At 38.4% G+C, this 27,684-nt stretch overlaps 1 protein-coding gene across 2 annotated transcripts in view; it reads right to left on the bottom strand.

Moving 5' to 3' along the window:
- Positions 1 to 1,423: 1,423 nt before the first annotated feature.
- LOC140938733 (sushi, von Willebrand factor type A, EGF and pentraxin domain-containing protein 1-like) overlaps positions 1,424 to 27,684 on the bottom strand; it is a 42,856-nt gene continuing 16,595 nt past the window's right edge. The window contains exons 10-24 of one of the 2 annotated variants that reach the window (XM_073388247.1): positions 26,596 to 26,763; positions 26,271 to 26,438; positions 25,714 to 25,899; positions 25,101 to 25,268; positions 24,001 to 24,168; positions 23,677 to 23,844; positions 23,130 to 23,315; positions 13,640 to 13,807; positions 12,873 to 13,040; positions 12,533 to 12,700; positions 8,106 to 8,282; positions 7,844 to 8,011; positions 6,138 to 6,433; positions 5,333 to 5,480; positions 1,424 to 2,995 (exon numbers count right to left, since the gene is read on the bottom strand). In XM_073388247.1, the coding sequence (XP_073244348.1) occupies positions 2,604 to 2,995; positions 5,333 to 5,480; positions 6,138 to 6,433; positions 7,844 to 8,011; positions 8,106 to 8,282; positions 12,533 to 12,700; positions 12,873 to 13,040; positions 13,640 to 13,807; positions 23,130 to 23,315; positions 23,677 to 23,844; positions 24,001 to 24,168; positions 25,101 to 25,268; positions 25,714 to 25,899; positions 26,271 to 26,438; positions 26,596 to 26,763 (2,897 nt within the window). In that variant the 3' untranslated portion in view covers positions 1,424 to 2,603. The remainder of the gene's footprint in view (positions 2,996 to 5,332; positions 5,481 to 6,137; positions 6,434 to 7,843; positions 8,012 to 8,105; positions 8,283 to 12,532; positions 12,701 to 12,872; positions 13,041 to 13,639; positions 13,808 to 23,129; positions 23,316 to 23,676; positions 23,845 to 24,000; positions 24,169 to 25,100; positions 25,269 to 25,713; positions 25,900 to 26,270; positions 26,439 to 26,595; positions 26,764 to 27,684) is intronic. The other variant, XM_073388248.1, reaches the window with a different exon arrangement.

Here is a 27,684-nt window from a genome sequence, read left to right on the forward strand (position 1 = left end):
GAAACTTGAAAACAATGCCAGTGAATAATGAGGGACGCTCACGTGTAAACACAGAATCTGGGGAAAAAATTGGTTATATTTGAGGCCCCATTTAAAAGCCTTCCATGTTTTCAATTAATCTCGGGATTATTAAGTGTTTTTTGAATAATGCGAAATTACGTGCAAAAACTGTAACAAAAGCGGCTGAATGCAGGTTAATAGAAAAATTCTTCTAACTCGCCATTGCCCAGAGCAATTCCCCTTTTTTTGTACACAGTTTTCAATGGAATCAAACCACTAGGAGATGAAGCCGCGTTTCCAAACCTTATCATGTTCTTAAAATATTAGCTATTAGTGTGGATAGCATGCTATTTCACCGTTTTTATTATTCTTAAAACTTTGTTTCAAAATATTTCCAAAACGCTCTCATAGAATTCGTTCAAACTTTGCCATAATTAAGACAATTATGGCGGGTACATACTCCCTTAACGATTTAAAAAAAAAAAAAAAACTCCTAGTACAGAGAAACACAAAGATAAATAAAAAACGTAATGGCGTCATTACGTTACCATGGCGCCTCCGACTGCTACAAAACCCAGATCATAAAAAATTTTAATCTTTATTTAATACCGTTGTGGTAATTTTCCCAGATCTTTACTCATGCCGACGTAGTTAATGCTCAAACTCGGGAGGTACCCCCCCCCCCCAAAAAAAAAAAAGTCCAGTCGAGCCACCATAACTTATGGGGCTAGAGATCTATGGAATGATTTACATGTTATCTCAACCGTCTATTATAAAATTAGTCAACAATTCTTGCAAGGACCACTTGGACAAACAGCGGCGTGGGAAAGCCGTGTCTTGTCCTAGATCAGGATCAGCGATATAAAATGACACTTAAAATTGAAGGCAAGGCTGATCGGACAGCTCAGGCTTACAAATTTATTTGCCCAATATTTCGACTAGACAAAACTAGTCTTCATCAGGGGCTGGAAAAGTTAAGTGAAAATAGAATAAACGGTTACACTATATAAAATAATACAAAAATAAAAAAAATGTGATTGGTTAAGGAATACAATAAACAAAAACTTGTATAAAGAGGTTACATAAAAATATATATGTCAATAGATTAAATTTCATCTCGTCTGTCCATCCCATAGGGTTCAAGTGTTTTGCCTTTAGATATTAAAAATCCTTCGCGGGCCTTACGGATACCGTCCCTGTCTGAATTAATTGGTTCTAATAGAATGCGTTCTACGTCCTTGATGGAATGGTCTGAAAGGGAGAAGTGGTCTGAAACGGCGGTAGGACGATAAAAGTGATATGGGTTTCTGGCTTCTTCTATTGAGCGTCGGTGCTCTCCAAATCTGTCACTGAGCTGGCGTTTATGTATTGAAATTTGCCTTGCCTTCAATTTTAAGTATTATAAAATTCAGCGACGACTTCATCACACGACCAAAACAAAGTTAAAACTTTAATATACTTCATCTTCTAAATGGTCTGGTCTTCTGCTTTTACAACTACTTTACACCACAAACTTTTCTTTTATATTCATTGCCCTCCCTACAATTCTAGAAACTCAATTAAGTTAACCGTAAACCCTGCCAACCAAAGGGCCTGTTTACATGGAGGTAGGGGAGCCTTGGTTGCCTGCCCATATAAGTCTTATAATCTCTCATTTTAATTTCATCACGTTAAAATGAGCGTAGGATGACCCGCCGAGTCTAGCAGACTGGGTTATCCTCTCAGCCGGGGTCAAAGTTTGCCATGTAAACGATTCAAGGTGGGGAAAACCCACCTACCAAGGGTCGAATTCGCGTGACATCAACTCGGCATCTTATTTGAATCGCAACTATATGGCACCATTAAAAGTGACAATAGAAAGTCACAGCACTGAAAAGTTACAGAAAGAGCAGCAAGTTAGATTAGAGGGGCATTAACCACCAAAAAACGTCGTCTACTTGCCATTTTTTGTTTACATCAACGTTGCAAAACAAAAAAAACAAACAAACAAATAGGCATTAATTAGTCATGCAAATTACGTTTGCATATTGCTGCTGATAAACAAACTTTGTCGGTCAACATTATATTTCACTTTGAGATCAATGAAGTTATGAGAGTTATTGAAGGTAAACTGGACACGGTAAAGATGCTGCTTCATTCTTTCATTCTTCCGTCATGTTAGATATCATCCACTTTAGCTCTTTATTCTATGACAACGTTACTGCAACTAGTGTTCGCGCTTAGCGAACATCGATTAAATAATTCTGGAAAAGGGACTCCGAGCTGGTGGGGTTGGAAAATTTCATGTAAAGGCAATTTTTTTTTACCCCACCTGAGCAAGTTACTTCACATATCTAGGGTCCCCCACCTTCAACTACTGACAGGCTCTTAGTCAACTCTGTTAAGATCTTTGGCCTAATTAATTCTACTGTTAACAAAACGTTTTTAGTATTCATGCTTCTCTTATGTTCTTACAATGCGGCTAAATTCTCTTTGAAAAACAAAGCTATTTTATTTAGCCCAGTTTCCAAATGATTTATACTCATTCCTAATCTATGGCAACTATATTCTCTATTATATGAGAACATTGTTTTACGTTATTGGTTTTATATTTTTATATTGTCTCAAACTTTATCCACACAAAATTTAGGTCTTTTCACCAACCGGAGTTGGTTGAGCGGAACCGGTTTCTGGTCCCCATTTTTAAACCTGACAGTTACGAAGGATAAACCCTCATTAGTACCAGTCACATTACCAGCGCGATACCATTCTGGCATACTAGGATTGTGAACAGCAATAACTGATGAATTAACAGAGATCTCCTTCATTTCTGGGATTTCATCTATAACGAGCACTGGTTCAGTCCTCTTGTAACTGCGCCGCTGAGCATTGTTTATTTGTAAAAGGAAATTGATGTGACTGGCTGTAATTCCTGTGATAAAAGCTCTGTAGTAGTTAAGTGAGTTGTCATTTCGCGACCATAATCCCCAAAACATGGAACCAGGTAGAATGCATTCTGAAAAAAAAATCAGTAAATAAAGCAATTGTAATTGCTACTTAAAATTAAATAAGGATTTAAAGGAGCGAGATAGAAAACAACAACAAATGGATCAATTAGTAATTGAGACATACGGAACAGCAGTATCCAAAGCATTTTCAGGAGTCAATTCTACTAACGTAGTGGCACTTGTGGTTTTCTTATTTGTTTATTTTTTTCTTATTTATATTTTTATTCCAAGACCCTAATTGCCAGTATAAACTTTTCTTAATTGGAGTGACAGGAATCTCCTGCCCAGGGTCTCTCTTCTTCCTGTCACGTGCACCTTGAAGGTAGAGAGAAGCTGAGAACTTATGGATGGAGTGATAACTGAGATTGTTAACTTACTGGTATCAGGGATACAACCTGTAAAAAGCTTTATTTGACAAATATAGAACCAGGCTGAGTATGATATGAAAAATTATGGGGATAATCGAGGAGAATGTTATCGGCCGGGGTGGATAAAAGCCTCCGAGTTCTGCATAATTTACATTAGTATATACACACCCAGTGATCTTGTTGGTTTAAGCAATCTTATTGGTGCGCTATCTCGGACTATTCAACATTAGTAAAATCCAGCTCGTGGTCTATTATCAATGCTGCGTTCTGATTGGTTGAGCTACTACTAGGCTATATGTTATAGCCCACTAGGAGCGCAGAGTGCTGGCTTTTTGGCGGCAAAAAGTCTTAAAGTCCAGCTTTAACTAGCTAAAGTTGTTTTGTCGCGATATTTTTGATCAACTAGTTGGATTTTTACAAAAACAGTTATTCCTCTCGCCCTCATGGCCTCTGAGTCAATAGCCCATGAGGCCAAATTGACTCAGAGCAAATTCGGGCTCGAGGAATAATTGTTAAATATTCCCTTCCTAGCGAGTGGATAATGTGGGAACTCGGTGTTTTTCCCAATTATTTAGAGAACGATCTTTTTAAAGTCTTTTTACAGGGCAAGAAAAGACTTCGAAGGATTCAAAACGGCGTTTTTCCATTTACTGTAGCTGAGTTTTGTGCTCGATGTATTGTTTACCACTCCCGTTTATTCGGGTAGAAGAGGCCGTTTCGTGAACTCAGCGTTTCCCACAAAGAAAAATTTGGTCCAAAAATATAAGTTTATTTATGACAAACAAATTTGAGAGCAAATGTTTGTAGATATTCTACGCTTCAAGTAAATAGAAAAAAGAATGCTACAGGAAGACGTCGTCTTACCTCGAGCAACGGAGCCGCCATTTTTGTCAGCACCTCACGCGAAGAACCTTTTTGGCTATAAACTTGGCGAATCAACAGAAAACAACATAGGTCTACTTTTCTTCTGAGGTAAGGAAACAATTCAAATTTTTAACAGTTCCATTAAAGCCTTTACGCTGTTGTTTGGGAAGTGATACACTTGCAAATTGCCATGTTTGAAAATTCTGCAAAGATCTAAATTTAAATTTTCGCGTGATTTGATCCGCCAATTAAATCGTACTTAAAAATATGGTTTCCTCTCTCTGATTTTGTTGAGATCACTTCGTGCGTAAATACTATATCAATCATTCTTTTCAATCTCGGTGAATAGTGGCTTAAGGACTATTTACCTCGCCGTGAATGATCAGCCACTATTCACCTCGATTTCAAAGAATAATTGTTAATTATACGAGCCAAATTAATTTATTGTTTTTTTGTTCATTTAAATGAAGCCTATTTCTCCTCAGTATTAAGGATTTTAGAAGATGTTTGTAATTAATTTCTTGCAGATACTTTCAAAACGAAATAACATCCATCTAGCAACATAACTTTTGCGTATTCTTGCATTACTTCCATTCAGTTTAAGCCAGAAATTAAGCTATCTCGTCTTCTGATAGCCGTTTTTGTAGTTCACTTAGTAATACAGCTAGGCTGCGGCACCTAGAAACGAGATAGATCGATGGAATATTTGCCTGAAAATAAGGTTGCTTGGGTATTGTTCGTATCTTCCACATTTGGTCAGTGCCATCTGGTTATGAATAATTAGCAGTTGTTTTGAGCCAATCAGAAACGGCGAAATATTTTGAGTTAATAAATAAAGTGGCTGTCTATTGTACTACTTTGGGACTTAACTCGTACAAGGGGAACCCAACCGTTTAGGCGTAACTTGAGTAATTATTCTATGTTCATTTAATCGTCATTTAAGGACTCGATATAGCAAAAAAAATGTCTAACATGGGAATGAGAGGGAATGCGATGTTTGGATACCGGGTGTGCACTCCCATTCAGTTCTACCAATTTTGTTATTCTAATTACTTCCGTATTGCGTGATGTCAGATGAGTGAACAGAATAAAGCTACAAAGATAATATTTTACCAGGGTTAGGATTGCATCCATATATTTCCACTCTTAAGCAGAAAGGTTGGGGTTGCCAACCAGGGGAAATATGCAATTTTCTGGTCACAAAAGGCTCCTTCAACTGGTATTTCACGACAGAAAAGGCGTCTCTATTCCCCCGTATAGACTGAGGAAAAAGATGACAACATCCATGTTATGAACATGTGAGCAGAGGTAATAATACTGGAAGGGTTGAAATGCCAACTCCTGGCAACCAGTGCAAACATACTCAAAGAAGGGTTGCGAAGAAGGTCCCCGCTCCTGGCGATGTAAATTAATGAAAAGAACAAGGACCTTTCCTTAAACACAACAATGAAAATGGAATAAATAGCAAAGGGGAATAACATCTATTAAACACATAAGGGTGATTTTACCTAACCCGTGAAATAGGTAGTAGAATACTACGCACTATTATGCACTAATTCCGTTGTCCACTTTTGCTTACCTGTTGCTATTTTGCACTGTCTAGTAGTTCGTATCTGTTTCACGGGTCAAGTAAATTCACTCTAGTAATGTACATTACAAAATCCAATTTTAGACTATTCTATTGTGATGATAGTTACCTAAAAAAATTTTTAAAAAAAACGTTTAAATACCTGAAAACCTGAAAAGAGGATCTAAAAAGACCTGCATAGTGTCGCAATGCATAAGAAATCTTTTGTAACTTGTAAAACGTACAAACAATAAATAAGTAAAAAGGAAGGTAGAGAAAGAAAAACACTGATAATGATTATGATAAAGAAATGAATATATGTGGCTTACAATATATTTTGAGATTTCTTACCTTTTCTAGTCCAGATTCACTGTACATAACACGTGTTGCTCCAGCATAAAATGCGACTTTGTACTGTTTCACCCACTTGTGCCCTGTATCCATACTACCTCCCTGGGTCGCTATTGACGTCACCTTATAATCTTTACCGAGGTCAATCTGTAAGTACGTCTTTCCTAAAGCGCACCAGGAGTAATTTCCATTGAGACGAGCATGACTGGGCTGCCGACGAAAGTAACGCCTGGCAGGTGAAGTGATTCTAGAATCCTTAATGTCATAATTTTCCATACCAAGTGCTCTTCCACATTCTGAAACAAATCATAACAAAATATTTAAAGAGCAGTTAACTGCACATTTAAAACACGAAATATGTCAGCAGTCATTAATGGTGTTTAAAACAGCTCTAATTTCTGTTTTTCTATTCTAATTATTTTTAATTAGTAAAGTCCAAAAAATTATTACTCTAGGTATACCATTGTTACTAGATAAAGTTCCCGGTTTTCGCTCCACAGCAGAAAATATAATAATTGTAGGTGAAAATATGCAATGATTATTATAACTGTGATTGACCCAAACGCTGTAAGTCCATTGTATAATGTCTGTTTGCATGGACGATTTTCCCTGCCAATAGATCGTTGAAAGCGCTCCCGCTTCAAAGAGCTAAAGCAGATATTGCTCTTTTCCCCTTCGTTGTTTCTTGTATCTCGTTTGGTTCAATATTATGCACATGGCCAATGATCAGGTTTACAGTATTATCAGGTCATTGTCTAATGAGTTTTTGTCAATAAGAGACTTGACACATGAAGTTATTCTACACGGAAAACTCAGCCTGAACTTTATATATTTACAATGTAATGCGGCCCTCGATCTCAGCCATAACGACACAGAGGCGGTTAAATAAAACGAAACTGACGAACAAGGAGCAGAGATATTGGTGACCTGCTAGTATTGGAAGAACAGGGCAACGCAATTTTTTACACTGAGTCTGCTCTCTACAAGGGGTATTATTTTTTGAGCTTTTTATCTCATTATTTAGTCTTGTGCAAACAGTCGCAGCATTGTTGGCCAAGTTGTTGGGTCCGTTTGCTCATAGCTTAAATTTTGACCGGTTTCAAACTTTGCTCAACAACTCCCAACAACACGCAACAAGATGCAACAGGGAGTGCAAACAGACGCAACATGTATCATCTAACAATGTTGGGAGTTGTTGGCCTACAATGTTGCGTCCCTTTGCACGTAGCATGTTTAACAAGTTCCGATATTCGTAACTTTCTTAAAAGCTATATCGATCCATTTGAATGGCCTTTGTCGTAACCAAACTCCCAGCCCCTTGCTACGAATTGAACCTGCCGGCTCCTCAATTGAAAGGTCGGCCCTGCACAGTTACAGTAGTTGTGTCTTAAAACCATAGGAAATATTTCCTGTAACCAATTACTTTAACATTTCTTTTTTGTTCCTCGCCAAATTACGACGACTTTCATCTCAGCATTGCTTAATTGCTCTGCATAAATTAAGACGGGTTCTGTGTCTACTGAAATATCTGTCCAGCATAAATTTTAATCAATAAGCTTCTGTACTCAAAATATAGATTGCTTCCCACTTTTAAGTATAAGTAAGCATTATTTGATGAGGTTGCTGTTAACAAGAAGAAGAAGAAAAGGTACAAACCAATGAGATGAAGGGGATAAAAATGACAAAAGAAGGAAAAGTTGTCAAACCTTTGCATGTGGGAGCGCTGCCATTCCATTTTCCATCGATGCACTTGAGAATTCTTGAGCCATTCATTTGAAACCCGTCATTGCAGGAAAAGAAGACTAACGTACTATGTTTAATATCGTTGTTTTGTATTTTGCCATCACGGGGTGCTTTTAAGGGAGCGCAAGATGCTAATGAGGCAAAAATAATGTTATCAATGACTCATAACGGCGTATTAACTCAGCACAACACATTCTGAATCAACATTAACAAAACGATCCTTACCTTCACACGACGGTATAGGACCACTCCAGACACCATGGTTGCAAGTTATTTTCGATGATCTCCGAAGATCAAGAGTTCCGTTCTTAAATTTGCAAACAATTCTTACATCGCCACCATGAGCAAAATTGATACCAATCAGCCATCCATTCTGTGGTATTACTGGGCGTTGGCACCTTTCTGAGAAGAAAAAAATTGTACATAATACTTGTAAACAAATTCTAACTTTGTTCGTAGTGACTTGTAGGCATATGAATCACCGTAGTAGCGAGGGAGGGACCAGTTAGTCCCCCTTTTTCGTGGATTTAATTAACTTTTTGAGTGGCATAAATCAACGCCGATGACGTCATGCATCTCATTAAGATAGGTTGATGTCATAGTTTATTTTCAGTTGGGAAGGAGCAAGTGACGTCACAATACCCAGGGGTTGAAGTCATCGAAATAATAACGAGATCACAATCTAAATTTTAAAAAAGTGATATCATATCCCTATTTGGTCATGATGATGCTATAAATTATTCAGGTACGATAATGTCATGGTTTATATTAACCAGGTGGGTCATGTCCTCATTTAGGTATGATATCATGGTTTGTTTTTAACGGTCGTGCAATTTATACAAAGTGTAAAAAAAAAAGGTCAAGAAGATGTTACTCTTAAAGATATTCTTGTTTCTGAAGTATAAGTCAAAAATCATAGTTGGATCAGACCAGATCATAATTGATAAATTTGAAATGGAAGTACACCTAGGGCGGAATAAAATAGAAGAGATTTTTCGATGTGAATCAGATGAGAGTCATCTAATCTTTGCAGCAGCGAATGAACATTGTGATGGCTGTGAAATGGATAATTTATTTCAACTGCATCATACTTGCTCAACCATGGAGGTCGAAGAGGCGTGGGCAACATATTTTGAACACGTGAAGGGAAAAGGGGACTTACAAATATTATGGAAGCTTGTACAGCAGGAAGTAGAAATAGACTAAATTTGTAGTTAAAAGAGACATGTTTAACATCTTTTAGTTCAGCTTTGTAAGATGGATACTAGCGCAGTCTATTTACTTTACACGGACTTTTTAAGAAGAGGTGAATGCTATCATCTGGGCTGTTGTGAATACATGTAGTTATCTTCGCTGTGTTTGAGAAAAAGTGTTAGATGTCATTTCACGATATAATAATAAAGTAATTATCATTTTTAATATTTGTGTTATTGCTCTAATCAATCTGGTGTGAGAAAAACAAGGGTAATCAATTTTTATATGTGAAATTCCAAACTCTTGTATCCTAACAACAGCTTCAAAGGCTTGCCCGTTAAGTAACTTGAGCCCGGTTTTCGGACCGTCTATTGAAAAAAATACGAATAAGAGAAGCAATCACCTTGCAACGCGAGAAACGGCTAACTATATCTTATTTAGCGCTAAAACTTGGATATATAAACAAAACACACACACATACACACAAAATGCAGCCGAAAACTCGGCTCTATTTCAATTTTGTCTGACTATTACAAAACCGTTTTCTCCTATCTATCTAGAGGAAATGAAAAACTCATACACTATTACAAAACCGTTTTAGCGTTTTTTTTTTTCCTGTAAAAATTTCTCAATTTTTGAAAACAGTAACGTACATAAGACATCTTTATCCTGTGTATATACTTCTTTACGCGCCGTTAGTCAGTTAATTTTGCGAGTTAACAAGCCAACATTTGCATACAAATTGGCTCAGCTCTGCAGTGAAATCCTCAAGGGAAAACCTTAAGGTATTACTATAAAAACACAAAGCAACAAAACACTTAACAAGGATCAATTAAAACACACGAATAATAAATACTCGCAAAAAAAAAAAACAGACGCGTTTCTTAAGACCCTACATCGACCTCACATCGACCCTACATCGACACTTTATCGACCTCCCATCGACCCTACTTTGAGCCTACATCGAGCTCACATCGACCTCACATCGACCCCACATTGACTTTACATCGACCTCACATCGACCTTGCAACGACCCTACATCGACCCTAGACTCAACTTTTTTTCAACACAGCTTCGTGAATAGTGAAACTATATACAACGACCACTACATTTCTATTGTTTTCCCTCCACCACTATCACCACCACCACTACATTTTTATTATTTTCCCTCCAATACCACCACCACCACATTTTTATTATATGAGGTCGATGTATTTTTGATTGAAAAATATATAGATAAATGAGGAGGTGAAGGAGGAGGAGGGAGAATATACAATTAATTGTGGATGGAAGAAAAATTAAAAAAAAGAACGAGGAGGGAAAATAATAAAATTGTGGAGAGGAGGAAAATGAAAAGGGAGAAGGGTAAGTAAAAGAATATGCATAGTGTAGAAAAAGATCGCTTGCTTTAACTTTGACTATTCTAATAGATTCCTTTTAAATCGCTGAGTACTTTATCTTTTTGCAATTCTTAAAGAGTCATGAAGTTGATTTCTTGTGTCTTAAGAAACGTGTCTGGTTTTTTGCGAGTATTTATTAGTCGCGTGTTTTAATTGATCGTTGTTAAGTGTTTTGTTGTTTTGTGTTTTTATAATAATACGTCAAGGTTTTCCCTTGAGGATTTTACTGCAGAGCTGAGCCAATTTGTATGCAAATGTTGGCTTGTTAACTCGCATAATCAACTGACTAACGGCGCGTAAAGAAGTATATACACAAGATAAAGTTGTCGTATCTACTTTTCTGTTAAAAAAAGTGAGGAATTGTTGCAAGGGATAATTCGGAGCGTTCCCACCCGCGTAGAGGAAAAAAAAAAAGCGCTTAAACGGTTTTGTAATAGTGTGTAAGTTTTCATTTCCTCGAGATAGATAGGAGAAAACAGTTTTGTGTAATAGTTAGACAAAATTGAAATAGAGAGTTTTCGGCTGCAATTTGTGTATGTGTGTGTGTTTTGTTGATATATCTGAGTTTTAGCGCTGAATAGGATACGGATCGAAACGCACCATTTACTGATTACGAGTCTTCATAGGCAACAACATCACGGCTTAACTGACAGACGACCAATAACATCGCGACGTAATTGACTAATAAGATCAATAACCAGAGTATAATACCATCAACTGACGTGATACAACTCACTTTGACTCTGAAGATGACTACCGTACAGGTTGTCGAAACGTCAGTCACTGTCAACAACAGTCCTATTCAGGACCATGTTCACCCGGACGATCAAACTCAACCTACTTTTGAAATAAGATATAGTTAGCCGTTTCTCGCGTTGCTAGGTGATCGTTTTTCTTATTCGTATTTTTTTCAATAGACGGTCCGAAAACCGGGTCCAAGTTACTAAACGGGCAAGCCTTTGACGCTGTTTTTAGGATACAAGAGTTTGGAATTTCACACTTAAAAAGTGATTACCCTTGTTTTTCTCACATCACTCTCTCTCAAACACAGCGAAGATAACTACATGTACTTATAACAGCCCAGTTGATACCATTCATATTTTCTTAAAAAGTCCATATAAAGTAAATAGACTGCGCTAGTATCCATCTTACAAAGCTGAACTAAAGATTTCAAACATGTCTCTTTTAACTGCAAATTTAGTCTCTTTCTACTTCCTGCTACCTACTTCCGTAATTTTTGTAAGTCCACTTTTCCCTTCACGTGTTCAAAATGTGTTGCCCACGCCTCTTCGACCTCCATGGTTAAGCAATTATGATGCAGTTGAGATAAATCATCCATTTCACAGCCATCACAATGTTCATTCGCTGCTGCATAGATCAGACGACTCACATCTGTAACAAACACATCTTGAAAAATCTCTTCTATTTCATATGAGGTGTATTCCCCTTTCAAAGTCATCAATTATGATCTGGTCTGAACCAACCATGATTTTCGACTTATACTTCAGAAACAAATGTCTTTAAGAAGAATACTTTCTTAACCGTTTCTTTTTTTTTTTTTTCACCTTATAAAAATTGTGCGACCATTAAAAATAAACCATGATATCATACCTAAATAAGAACACGACCCACCTGGTTAAAATAAATCATGACATCATCTTGCCTAAATAAATTATGACATCACCATGACCAAGGAGGGACAAGATATCACTTTTTTGTTGATTTTAAGTTACGATCTTATCATTATTTTGATGACTTCAACCCCTGGGTATTGTTACGCCACTTGCTACTTTCCAACTGAAAATAAACTATGACATCATCCTATCTTAATAAGATGCATGACGTAATCAGCGTAAATTTATTGCACTCAAAAAATTAATTAAATCCACAAAAAAGGGTACTAACTGGTCCCTCCCCCACTACTCACCTTGATCTTCGTTGCGGTCTGTTTGAACAAAATTACAACGTAAGACATTCGATTTTTTACAGTAACACAAGTTTGTTCTTTCCCCCGTAGCAGAAAAATCAGTAATAGTTCTTTCCATTCAGTTTACTTACTGAAGCATTTAGGAACGCTTGGATTCCATTTTCCTTTCACACAGGTGGCGAATTGCGAACCATTTAGTTGATAGTGACTGTTACATTGAAATTCAACAGTGGAGCCATGTCTGAAATCGTTTCCTCTGATTATTCCATTTTTAAGCGGTCGTGGGTCTTTACAGAAACCTTAAAAATAGAAAAAAATCCATAGACAAACATAATTTTGAAATTATAAGTAGTAAGCATTATTTGATGAGCTTGTTGCTAACAAGAATAGATGAAGAAGAAGAAGAAGAAAGGGTACAAACCAATGAGATGAAGGGGATAAAAACGACAGAAGAGGGAAAAGTTCTCAAACCTTTGCATGTGGGAGCGCTGCCATTCCATTTTCCATCGATGCACTTGAGAATTCTTGAGCCATTCATTTGAAACCCGTCATTGCAGGAAAATGAGACTAACGCACTATGTTTGATATCGTTGTTTTGTATTTTGCCATCACGGGGTGCTTTTAAGGGAGCGCAAGATGCTAATGAGGCAAAAATAATGTTATCAATGACTCATAACAGCGTGTTTTAACACAGCACAACACATTCTGAATCACAAGGAAATCATCAAATCTCGTTTCGGAAAATTAAAATTAAGTGCGATTCTTCTCTTGTGTATGAATTAAAAGTAAAACCATATAAGAGATCAAAGGCTAAAGATGAATTTTAAGAAAAAAATGTATTTTTTTAACATTTTGTAAGTAGGTCGCATACACCACAGACGTGGTGGTGGTGATACGCAATCATAAAGACGGTAATATAATTACTGATGGTAGTCACATAATCTAAAACAATAAACTGGGAAAAAAGAAGAAAAATGGAAGTGACATATACGACTAGACACTTAAATTTATTTCTTTTTCAAAGATTCGAAATGTAACATTCTCTTGTTCTTTGCTTGTTTTGTCAGCTTTTATTAGCTTGAAAATGCCGCGCTCATAATCGTCCTTATAAACGTCAGACAAGAAGGCGTGAAACAACCAATATCATTAATAGCAACTTGTTTTACAGCAGGTGAATGAATAGTTAGCTATTTGCGCGTTTGAGTCACCCATCACATTTAATAAACCCATATATCTACCTTTACATTTCGGTGGATCAAAGTTCCATTTTCCATCATCACAGGTTATTCGGTCCTTGCCTTCAAGGATGTAATTATCATCGCATTGGTAACGAACTGATTTACCATGACCAAAGTCGCTACCAATTTTAACACCGTGTCTTGCTCCACCAGGCTTTTGACAGGAAGCTGCAATGGGAGATGACAAGAGTATTACGTTTGTACCACGTTATGCGTGGCGTGTGTTAAGAGATACGGATTTGCGTGTCTGTATTCAAGTTCACTGTATTTAAAAGTCTTTTAGTAGACAATTCATCAATGCCATGGTAATGGGTTCATGATAACCGTCACGAATATAGAGATATTAAGTGACCACTAAGCCCACTATGAGAATGTTGATGTAATTGTTGTAGTCACTGTAGTTGGTGTAGTAGCTGTAATTGGTGTAGTAGCAGTAGTTGGTGTAGTAGTCGTAGTTGGTGTAGTAACTGTAGTTGGTGTAGTAGCTGTAGTTGCTGTAGTTGGTGTAGTAGCTAAAAATAGTGTAGTAGCTGTAGTTGGTGTAGTAGCTGTAGTTGGTGTAGTAGCTGTAGTTGCTGTAGTTGGTGTAGTTGGTGTAGTTGGTGTAGTAGCTGTAGTTAGTGTAGTAGCTGTAGTTGGTGTAGTTAGTGTAGTTGGTGTAGTAGCTCTACTTGCTGTAGTTGGTGTAGTTGCTGTAGTTGGTGTAGTTGCTGCAGTTGGTGTAGAAGCTGTAGTTAGTGTAGTAGCTGTAGTTGGTGTAGTTAGTGTAGTTGGTGTAGTAGCTGTAGTTGGTGTAGTTGGTGTAGTAGCTGTAGTTGCTGTAGTTGCTGTAGTTGCTGTAGTTGCTGTAGTTGCTGTAGTTGCTTTAGTTGCTGTAGTTGCTGTAGTCGCTGTAGTTGCTGTAGTTGCTGTAGTTGGTGTAGTAGCTGTAGTTAGTGTAGTAGCTGTAGTTGGTGTAGTTAGTGTAGTTGGTGTAGTAGCTGTAGTTGGTGTAGTTGGTGTAGTAGCTGTAGTTGGTGTAGTTGCTGTAGTTGCTGTAGTTGCTGTAGTTGCCGTAGTTGCTGTAGTTGGTGTAGTTAATGTAGTTGGTGTAGTTAGTGTAGTTGGTGTAGTTAGTGTAGTTGGTGTAGTAGCTGTAGTTAGTGTAGTAGCTGTAGTTGGTGTAGTTAGTGTAGTTGGTGTAGTAGCTGTAGTTGGTGTAGTTGGTGTAGTAGCTGTAGTTGGTGTAGTTGCTGTAGTTGCTGTAGTTGGTGTAGTTGCTGTAGTTGCTGTAGTTGGTGTAGTTAATGTAGTTGGTGTAGTTAGTGAAGTTGGTGTAGTTAGTGTAGTTGGTGTAGTACCTGTAGTTAGTGTAGTAGCTGTAGTTGGTGTAGTAGCTGTAGTTGGTGTAGTTGCTGTAGTTGGTGTAGTTGCTGTAGTTGATGTAGTTGCCGTAGTTGCTGTAGTTGCTGTAGTTAATGTAGTTGGTGTAGTTGGTGTAGTTCGTGTAGTAGCTGTAGTTAGTGTAGTAGCTGTAGTTGGTGTAGTTAGTGTAGTTGGTGTAGTAGCTGTAGTTGCTGTAGTTGGTGTAGTAGCTATAGTTGGTGTAGTAGCTGTAGTTGGTGTAGTAGTTGTAGTTGGTGTAGTAGCTGTAGTTGCTGTAGTTGGTGTAGTTGGTGTAGTAGCTGTAGTTAGTGTAGTAGCTGAAGTTGGTGTAGTTAGTATAGTTGGTGTAGTAGCTGTAGTTGATGTAGTCGCTGTATTTGCTGTAGTTAATTTAGTTGGTGTAGTAAGTGTAGTTGGTGTAGTTAGTGTAGTTGGTGTAGTAGCTGTAGTTGGCGTAGTAGCTGTAGTTGGTGTAGTTAGTGTAGTTGGTGTAGTAGCTGTAGTTGGTGTAGTAGCTGTAGTTGGTGTAGTTGGTGTAGATAGTGTAGTTGGTGTAGTAGCTGTAGTTGGTGTAGTAGCTGTAGTAGCTGTAGTTGCTGTAGTTGCTGTAGTTGCTGTAGTTCGTGTAGTTAATGTAGTTGGTGTAGTTGGTGTAGTTGGTGTAGTAGCTGTAGTTAGTGTAGTAGCTGTAGTTGGTGTAGGTAGTGTAGTTGGTGTAGTAACTGTAGTTGCTGTAGTTAATGTAGTTGGTGTAGTTAGTGTAGTTGGTGTGGTAGCTGTAGTTAGTGTAGTAGCTGTAGTTGGTGTAGTAAGTGTAGTTGGTGTAGTAGCTGTAGTTGCTGTAGTTAATGTAGTTGGTGTAGTTAGTGTAGTTGGTGTAGTTAGTGTAGTTGGTGTAGTAGCTGTAGTTGGTGTAGTAGCTGTAGTTGCTGTAGTTGGTGTAGTTGGTGTAGTTGGTGTAGTAGCTGTAGTTAGTGTAGTAGCTGTAGTTGGTGTAGTTAGTGTATTTGGTGTAGTAGCTGTAGTTGGTGTAGTAGCTGTAACTGGTGTAGTTGCTGTAGTTGCTGTAGTTGCTGTAGTTGCTGTAGTTAATGTAGTTGGTGTAGTTGGTGTAGTTAATGTAGTTTGTGTAGTTGGTGTAATTGCTGTAGTTGCTGTAGTTGCTGTAGTTGGTGTAGTAGCTGTAGTTTCTGTAGTTGCTGTAGTTAGTGTAGATGCTGTAGTTGCTTTTAGTTGGTGTAGTTAAAGAGTTGGTGTAGTAGCTGTAGTTGGTGTAGTAGCTGTAGTTAGTGTAGTTGGTGTAGTAGATGTAGTTGCTGTAGTTGGTGAAGTAGCTATAGCTGGTGTAGTAGCTGTAGTTGGTGTAGTTGGTGTAGTTGGTGTAGTTAGTGTAGTAGCTGTAGTTGGTGTAGTACCTGTAGTTGCTGTAGTTAGTGTAGTTGGTGTAGTAGCTGTAGTTGGAGTAGTAGCTGTAGTTGCTGTAGTTGGTGTAGTTGGTGTAGTTGGTATAGTAGCTGTAGTTAGTGTAGTAGCTGTAGTTGGTGTAGTTAGTGTAGTAGCTGTAGTTGGTGTAGTACCTGTAGTTGCTGTAGTTGGTGTAGTTTGTGTAGTTGCTCTAGTTGGTGTAGTTGGTGTAGTTGGTGTAGTTGGTGTAGTACCTGTAGTTTCTGTAGTTGCTGTAGTTAGTGTAGTTGCTGTAGTTGGTGTACTTGGTGTAGTTAATGTAGTTGGTGTAGTTGGTGTAGTAGGTGTAGTTTCTGTAGTTCCTGTAGTTAGCGTAGTTGGTGTAGTTCGTGTAGTTGATGTAGTTCCTGTAGTTGCCGTAGTTGCTGTAGTTAGTGTAGTAGCTGTAGTTGGTGTAGTTAGTCTAGTTGGTGTAGTAGCTGTAGTTGCTGTAGTTGGTGTAGTAGCTATAGTTGGTGTAGTAGCTGTAGTTGGTGTAGTAGTTGTAGTTGGTGTAGTAGCTATAGTTGCTGTAGTTGGTGTAGTTGGTGTAGTTGGTGTAGTTGGTGTAGTAGCTGTAGTTAGTGTAGTAGCTGTAGTTGGTGTAGTTAATGTAGTTGGTTTAGTAGCTGTAGTTGGTGTAGTAGCTGTAGTTGCTGTAGTTAATGTACTTGGTGTAGTTAGTGTAGTTGGTGTAGTTAGTGTAGTTGGTGTACTAGCTGTAGTTGGTGTAGTAGCTGTAACTGGTGTAGTTGCTGTAGTTGCTGTAGTTGCTGTAGTTGCTGTAGTTGCTGTAGTTAATGTAGTTGGTGTAGTTGGTGCAGTTAATGTAGTTTCTGTAGGTTGTGTAGTTGCTGTAGTTGCTGTAGTTGGTGTAGTAGCTGTAGTTTCTGTAGTTGCTGTAGGTAGTGTAGTTGCTGTAGTTGGTTTTAGTTGGTGTAGTTAATGTAGTTGGTGTAGTAGCTGTAGTTGGTGTAGTAAGTGTAGTTGGTGTAGTAGCTGTAGTTGCTGTAGTTGGTGTAGTAGCTATAGTTGGTGTAGTAGCTGTAGTTGGTATAGTAGCTGTAGTTGGTGTAGTTGGTGTAGTTGGTGTAGTTGGTGTAGTAGCTGTAGTTGGTGTAGTAGCTGTAGTTGCTGTAGTTAGTGTAGTTGGTGTAGTAGCTGTAGTTAGTGTAGTAGCTGTAGTTGGTGTACTTAGTGTAGTTGCTGTAGTTGCTGTAGTTAGTGTAGTAACTGCAGTTGGTGTAGTTTGTGTAGTCGCTGTAGTTGGTGTAGTTGCTGTAGTTGCTGTAGTTGGTGTAGTAGCTGTAGTTTCTGTAGTTGCTGTAGTTAGTGTAGTTGCTGTAGTTGGTGAAGTTAATGTAGTTGGTGTAGTTGGTGTAGTTGTTGTAGTTGCTGTAGTTAGTGTAGTAACTGTAGTTGGTGTAGTTGATGTAGTTGCTGTAGTTCCCGTAGTTGCTGTAGTTAGTGTAGTTGGTGTAGTTGATGTAGTGGCTGTAGTTGCTGTTGTAGCTGTAGTTAGTGTAGCAGCTGTAGTAAGTGTAGTTAGTGTAGTTGGTGTAGTAGCTGTAGTTGGTGTAGTTAGCGTAGTTGCTGTAGTTGCTGTAGTTGACGTAGTTACTGTATGTACGTATTTTTGGTTAATATCTGTCAGAATAAAATCTTGTATAACTACAAAAACTACAGGAACTATGACAAACTACACCAACTACACCAAAATACAGAAACTACACCGAATAACACCAACAACAACAACTACAACATACCAACTACAGGAACTACCCTAAACTACAGTAACTACACCAACTACAGCTACCACACTAACTACTCCAACTACAGCAACTACACCAACTACACCAACTACACCAACTACAATAACTACACTAACTAGAGCAACTACAGGAACTACACCAACTACACCAACTACACCAACTACACCAACTACACCAACTACAGCAACTTCACCAAATAAAGCTACTACACCAACTACAGCAACTACACCAACTACAGCTACTACACCAACTACACTAACTACACTAACTACAGCTGCTACACTAACTACAGCTACTACAACAACTACACCAACTACACAAACTACATTAACTACACCAACTACACCAACTACATTAACTACACCAACTACAGCAACTACAGCAACTACACTAACTACACCAACTACAGCTACTACACCAACTACATTAACTACACCAACTAAAACCAACTACAGCAACTACACTAACTACAGCAACTACAGAAACTACAGCTACTACACCAACTACAGCAACTACAGCAACTACAGCAACTACACCAACTACACCAACTACACAAACTACATTAACTACACCAACTACACCAACTACACCAACTACACCAACTACATTAACTTCACCAACTACAGCAACTACAGCAACTACAGCAACTACAGCAACTACACCAACTACAGCAACTACAGGAACTACACCAGCTACAGGTACTACACAAACTACGGCTACTACACCAACTACACTAACGACACCAACTAGAGCTACTACACTACCTACAGCTACTACAACAACTACACCAACTACACAACCTACATTAACTACACCAACTACACCAACTACATTAACTACACCAACTACAGCAACTACAGCAACTACACTAACTACACCAACTACAGCTACTACACCAACTACATTAACTACACCAACTACACTAACTACAGCAACTACAGAAACTACAGCTACTACACCAACTACACCAACTACAGCAACTACAGCAACTACAGCAACTACAGCAACTACACCAACTACACAAACTACATTAACTACACCAACTACACCAACTACACCAACTACATTAACTACACCAACTACAGCAACTACAGCAACTACACCAACTACACCAACTACACCAACTACAGCAACTACACCAACTACAGGTACTACACAAACTACAGCTACTACACCAACTACACTAACTACACCAACTACAGCTACTACAATAACTACAGCTACTACACCAACTACACCAACTACACAAACTACAGCAACTACAGCTACTACACCAAATACAGCTACTACACCAACTACACTAACTACACCAACTACACTAACTACACCAACTACATTAACTACATCAACTACACCAACTATACTAACTACAGCAACTACGCCAACTACAGCAACTACATTAACTACAACAACTACACCAACTACACTAACTACACCAACTACAGAAACTACACCTAGTACAGCAACTACAGGAACTACATTAACTACATTAACTACCCCAACTACTCCAACTACAGCAACTACACTAACTACAGCAATTACAGAAACTACAGCTACTACACCAACTACAGCAACTACACCAACTACACCAACTACACCAACTACACCAACTACACCAACTACACTAACTACACCAACTACACCAACTACAGCAACTACAGCAACTTCACCAACTAAAGCTACTACACCAACTACACCAACTACACCAACTACACCAACTACATCAACTACATTAACTACACCAACTACAGCAACTACAGCAACTACAGCAACTACACCAACTACAGCTACTACACCAACTACACTAACTACACCAACTACAGCTACTACACTAACTACAGCTACTACACCAACTACACCAACTACACCAACTACACCAACTACAGCCACTACACCAACTACACTAACTACAGCAACTACAGCTACTACACTAACTACAGCTACAACACCAACTACACTAACTACACCAACTACACTAACTACACCAACTACATTAACTACAGCAACTACAGCTACTACACCAACTACACTAACTAAACGAACTACAGCTACTACACTGACTACAGCTACTACACCAACTACACCAACTACACCAACTACATTAACTACACTAACTAGAGCAACTACAGCAACTACACCAACTACAGCAACTTCAGCTACTACACCAACTACAGCTACTACACCAACTACACTAACTACACCAACTACACCAACTACAGCTACTACACCAGCTACAGCTACTAAACCAACCACACTGACTACGCCAACTACAGCTACTACACCAACTACAGCTACTACACCAACTACAGCTACTACACCAACTACACTAACTACACCAACTACAGCTACTACACTAACTACAACTACTACACCAACTACACCAACTACACCAACTACAGCAACTACAGCAACTACACCAACTACAGCTACTACACCAACTATAGCTACTACAGCAACTACAGCAACTACAGGTACTACACCAACTAAACTAACTACACCAACTACAGCTACTACACTAACTACAGCTACTACACCAACTACACCAACTACACCAACTACATTAACTACAGCAACTACAGCAACTACAGCAACTACACCAACTACAGCAACTTCACCAACTACAGCTACTACACCAACTACAGCTACTACACCAACTACACTAACTACACCAACTACAGCTACTACACTAACTACAGCTACTACACCAACTACACCAACTACAGCTACTACACCAACTACACTAACTACACCAACTACAGCTACTATACCAAGTACAGCTAGTACACCAACTACACCAACTACAGCTACTACACCAACTACACTAACTACACCAACTACAGCTACTACACTAACTACAGCTACTACACCAACTACACCAACTACACCAACTACAGCAACTACAGCGACTACAGCAACTACAGCAACTACAGCTACTACACCAACTACACTAACTACACCAACTACAGCAACTACACCAACTACAGCTACTACACCAACTACACCAACTACAGCTACTACACCAACTACACTAACTACACCAACTACAGCTACTACACCAAGTACAGCTACTACACCAACTACACCAACTACAGCTACTACACCAACTACACTAACTACACCAACTACAGCTACTACACTAACTACAGCTACTACACCAACTACACCAACTACACCAACTACAGCAACTACAGCGACTACAGCTACTACACCAACTACACCAACTACACCAACTACACCAACTACACCAACTACACCAACTACAGCGACTACAGCAACTACAGCAACTACAGCTACTACACCAACTACACTAACTACACCAACTACAGCTACTACACGAAGTACAGCTACTACACCAACTACACCAACTACAGCTACTACACCAACTACACTAACTACACCAACTACAGCTACTACACTAACTACAGCTACTACACCAACTACAGCAACTACAGCGACTACAGCTACTACACCAACTACACCAACTACACCAACTACACCAACTACACCAACTACAGCTACTACACCAACTACACCAACTACAGCTACTACACCAACTACACTAACTACACCAACTACAGCTACTACACCAAGTACAGCTACTACACCAACTACACCAACTACAGCTACTACAGCTACTACACCAAGTACAGCTACTACACCAACTACACCAACTACAGCTACTACACCAACTACACTAACTACACCAACTACAGCTACTACACTAACTACAGCTACTACACCAACTACACCAACTACACCAACTACAGCAACTACAGCGACTACAGGAACTACAGCAACTACAGCAACTACAGCTACTACACCAACTACACTAACTACACCAACTACAGCAACTACACCAACTACAGCTACTACACCAACTACACCAACTACAGCTACTACACCAAGTACACTAACTACACCAACTACAGCTACTACACCAAGTACAGCTACTACACCAACTACACCAACTACAGCTACTACACCAACTACACTAACTACACCAACTACAGCTACTACATTAACTACAGCTACTACACCAACTACACCAACTACACCAACTACAGCAACTACAGCGACTACAGGTACTACACCAACTACACCAACTACACCAACTACACCAACTACACCAACTACAGCTACTACACCAACTACACCAACTACAGCAACTACACCAACTACAGCAACTACACCAACTACACCAACTACAGCAACTACACCAACTACACCAACTACAGCTACTACACCACCTATACTAACTACACCAACTACAGCTACTACACTAACTACAGCTACTACACCAACTACACCAACTACACCATCTACAGCAACTACAGCTACTACACCAACTACAGCTACTACACCAACTACAGCTACTACACCAACTATAGCTACTACACCAACTACAGCAAGTACAGCTACTACACCAACTACAGTTACTACACCAACTACGACTACTACACCAACTACTGCTTCTACACCAACTATAGTTACTACACCAACTACAGTAACTACAGCAATTACATCAACATTCTCATAGTGGGCTTAGTGGTCACTTAATATCTCTATACTCGTGACGGTTATCATGAACCCATTACCAATGCCATGCACGAAAAAAATAATATCTATTTACATCTATTTGTCTAGATGCAAATGTGGTGCAAGAAGACTTAAAAATGAAATCAGTCCCAAACGTGGTTAATACCTCACTTGCATCCTTGTTTACGAGAGGTTGTAAATTTAGATGCGAATGCTGCTTTTACCACCTTTTCGTTCACTGATAGCAATTAAATACCAAAACAGCAAGTCACGTTTACCCCATGTTGTTTGAGATCATCCCATCTAACTACCCCCATAATTGTCGGTAAGTTTCTTTTTTCTATCTCATTAGGTAGGTCTATAAGTACAACAACCTTTACAAGATGGTCTGTCATTGTTCCACCGACCATTGTTGCATTCTTGAGCATTATTCCCTACCAAGGTATAACTTCTGAAGCAGTCGTAAGTTATCCGTTCACCATGCTTTATCTTGTCACCTTTTTTTATCGCTCCTCTTATGTAAAAGCCATGTTCTGGTCGTCCCATAAACGTGCAGCGGGCTACATAAAAAGAAACAGAGTGTTTTTTTAACCTAGAAAGGGCGATAATGTTGAGCTAGCATTTATATGGAAATAAAGTTGGATTAAATGCTTGCATAGCCAAATGCAAAACCCCTCATATTTCTGGCCTGAATGCTTATTTTAAACTCGTTTTTGCTTTTTCTATCTTTCTGATGAAGTTATCCAAAAACTCCTTTACCAATGATTGAATAAGAGCAAGATTGATTAAGAGGGGGCTAGAGCGAGAAAAACACAGCAGGATTTCGCTAGACATGGAATTAATGGGACTGTTTCTGTTTGTTTGTTTGTTTGTTTTTTTTGTTTTTTTTTTTACAAGGCATCAGCTCAAAGGAACACTCACCTTTACACTCTGGTTCAGAAGAATCCCATGCTCGGCCAACACAACGCAGTTCGGCTTTTCCAAACAAATCAAGATTTTTATCACAGGAAAATGTAACCCTGTCTCCATCGAGAAAGCTGTTTCCATGTAATCTTAACCCGTGTGAAGAACGCGGTCTTCCACAAATACCTGCAGAATCAAGCAAAAATATTGTTTGACATTTTTTTGGTGCATGATCATCTACAATTAAAATTGCCGCGACACGCATTCATTTTATGACCTCTTTAACAACTCTGTAACATCATTACCCTTCTCCTAGTTTAAAAATAAAGAAACACTCCTCACCCTTACAAACTGGATTCAGACTGTCCCATTTACCATCGTTGCACGTAATGGAGGCAGCGCCGACTCTTTGATATCCGCCATGACAAGAAAACCTTACAGAACCGCCATGTTTGAAATCTCGACCCCTCTTAAAGCCATGCACTGGATCTGCAGGTTCTTTACAGGGCGCTGTGGATATCAATAAAACATTAATGTTATTATTATGACCGTACGAATAGTTACATGTATTCATTGATTCATTGATTCATTAATTTATCGATTGATTGATTCATTCATTCATTCATTCTTTCATTCATTGATTCATTCATTCGTTAATTTAAAAATCAGACAACCCTCTCTTAAATGAAGCTTTTATCTACGCAAGAAAACACAGTCAGTTTTTTGCTTTATTAAATAGTGACGAAACAATACAAATGCACTACAAAAACGAGGTAATAAATCAACAATGTGTTAAGAACACTCGTTTTAGTATTAAACACAATAACAGAAAAAAAAAATAATGTTATCAATAACTCACAACGACGTGTTAATACAACACAACACATTCTGAATCACAAGGAAATCATCAAACCTCGTTTCGGAAAAATTAAATGCGATTTTTCTCTTGTGTATGAATTGAAACTAAAACCATAAGAGATCAACGGCTAAAGAAGGGTTTTAAGAGAAACAAATGTGTAGGGTTTTTTTTGTAAATAGGTCGCATACACCACAGACGTGGTGGTGGTGATACGTAATCATAAAGACGGTTAAATATAATTACTGATGGTAGTCACATAATCTAAAACAATAAACTGGGAAGAAAGAAGAAAAATGGAAATGACATATACGACCAGACACTTAAACTTATTTCTATATCAAAGATTTGACATATTACATTCTGTTGTTCTTTGTTTGTTATGTCAGCTTTTATTAGTAATTTAATTTAGGATATGTGTATAACTTGAAAATGCCGCACTTATAATCCTCCTTATAAAGGTCAGACAAGAAGGCGTGAAATAACCAATATCATTAATAGCAACTTGTTCTACAGCAGATGAATGAATAGTTGGTTATTTGCGCGTTTGAGTCACCCACCACATTTAATAAGCCCATATATCTACCTTTACATTTCGGTGGATCAAAGTTCCATTTTCCATCATCACAGGTTATTCGGTCCTTGCCTTCAAGGATGTAATTACCATCGCACTGGTAACGAACTGATTTACCATGAGCAAAGTCGTTACCAATTTTAACACCGTGTCTTACTCCACCAGGCTTTTGACAGGAAGCTGCAATGGGAGATGACAAGAGTATTACGTTTGTACCACGTTATGCGTGGCGTGTGTTAAGAGATACGGATTTGCGTGTCTGTATTCAAGTTCACTGTATTTAAAAGTCTTTTAGTAGACAATTCATCAATGCCATGCACGAAAAAAATGATATTTATTTACATCTATTTGTCTAGATGCAAATGTGGTGCAAGAAGACTTACGAATGAAATCAGTCCCAAAAGTAGTTAATACCACCTCACTTGCATCCTTGCTTACAAGAGGTTGTAAATTCAGATGCAAATGCTGCTTCTACCACCGTTTCGTTCACTGGTAGTAATCAAGTGCCAAAACTGCAAGCCACGTTTACCCCATGTTGTTTGAGATCATCCCATCTCCCTACCCCCGTAATTATCAGTAAGTTTCTTTCCTCTATCTCATTAGGTAGGTCTGTAAGAACACCAACCTTTACAAGATGGTCTGTCATTGTTCCACCGACCATTGTTGCATTCTTGAGCATTACTCCCTACCAAGGTATAACTTCTGAAGCAGTCGTAAGTTATCCGTTCACCATGCTTTATCTTGTCGCCTTTTTTTCTCGCTCCTTTTATGTAAAAGCCATGTTCTGGTCGTCCCATAAACGTGCAGCGGGCTACAAAAAGAAATAGAGTGTTTTTATGCTAGAAACGGCGATAATGCTGAGCCAGCTAGCATTTATATGGAAATAAGGTTGGATTAAATGCTTGTATAGCCAAATGCAAAAGCCTTCATATTTCTGGTCTGAATGCTTGTTTTTAACTCGTTTTTGCTTTTTCTATCTTTTTCATGAAGTTATCCGAAAACCTTTTTATCAATGATTGAATAAGAGCAAGATTGATTAAGAGGGGGCTAGAGCGAAAGAAACACAGCAAATTTAAAGAAAATAGGTCCTTTACTTAGGGATTTTGCTAGGCATGGAATTAATGAGACTGCTTCTGTTTGTTTGTTTGTTTTTACAAGGCATCAGCTCAAAGGAACACTCACCTTTACACTCTGGTTCAGAAGAATCCCATGCTCGGCCAACACAACGCAGTTCGGCTTTTCCAAACAAATCAAGATTTTTATCACAGGAAAATGTAACCCTGTCTCCATCGAGATAGCTGTTTCCATGTAATCTTAACCCGCGTGAAGTACGCGGTCTTCCACAAATACCTGCAGAATCAAGCAAAAATATTGTTTGTCATTTCTTGGTGCATGATCATCTACAATTAAAATTGCCGCAACACGCATTCCATTTTATGACCTCTTTAACAACCCTGTAACATCATTATCCTTCTCCTAGTTTAAAAAATAAAGTAAGATTCCTCACCCTTGCAAACTGGATTCTGACTGTCCCATCTACCATCGTTGCACGTAATGGAGGCAGCGCCGACTCTTTGATATCCGCCATGACAAGAAAACCTTACAGAACCGCCATGTTTGAAATCTCGACCACTCTTAAAGCCATGCACTGGGTCTGCAGGTTCTTTACAGGGCGCTGTGGATATCAATAACACGGTAATGTTATTATTATGAACGTACGAATAGTTACATGATTCATTGTTTCATTAATTTATCGATTGATTGATTGATTGATTGATTGATTTATTCATTCATTCATTGATTTATTGATTCATTCATTCGTTAATTTAAAAATCAGATAACCCTCTCTTAAATGAAGCTTTTATCTACGCAAGAAATCACAGTTTTTTGCTTTATCAAATAGTGACGAAACAATACAAATGCACTACAAAATCGAGGTAATAAATCAACAATGTGTTAAGAACACTCGTTTTAGTATTAAACAACAGTTACAGAATAAAAAATTTCTTAAGCTTGGTTAAAAGCTCAAAACGACATATCGGATATAGCTCTAGAGAAAAATATACAAACAAGGAAAATAAAAAAAAAAGATTATCAATTAGAAGAACATCTAAAGACAGTTAGGAATCCAGCTCATAGAATCAGTATGACTAAACTGCGATTGGGAGTTCATACTTTATGCATACAAACGGGGAAATATGAAAATAAGGGAGCTTCTATACCAGTAGTCTGAGGAAACGCTTTGTCCAGTTTGTAAAAGAAACCGTACAGAAGGTAGCCTGAGATCATGCCCTCTCCCTATTATCCCTTTATGTCTAACCAGGGAAGAGGGCATGATACATTTCTTTGTCGGATCACATGTAAAAAAGCCAGAATCTGGACTTTTTTCTGATTGGATAGGAAACAATATAGATGATTTGCGTTGTTCCGATTGCCCAAAATGCAGCAATCCGTTAGTTGTTGTTGATTTCAGTCTGCATTTTTGCTTGCGTAATGAGCAGTGAATACACACGCGAGTTCATTATGAAATTTCTGCCGGCTCAGTTTTCTTGAATTTGAAGAATGCCTAAATAGAAGTTTCATCCATTGAAATATT

Source organism: Porites lutea, chromosome 5 (genome assembly GCF_958299795.1).
Source record: "Porites lutea chromosome 5, jaPorLute2.1, whole genome shotgun sequence".
NCBI classification, from domain to species: domain Eukaryota; kingdom Metazoa; phylum Cnidaria; class Anthozoa; order Scleractinia; family Poritidae; genus Porites; species Porites lutea.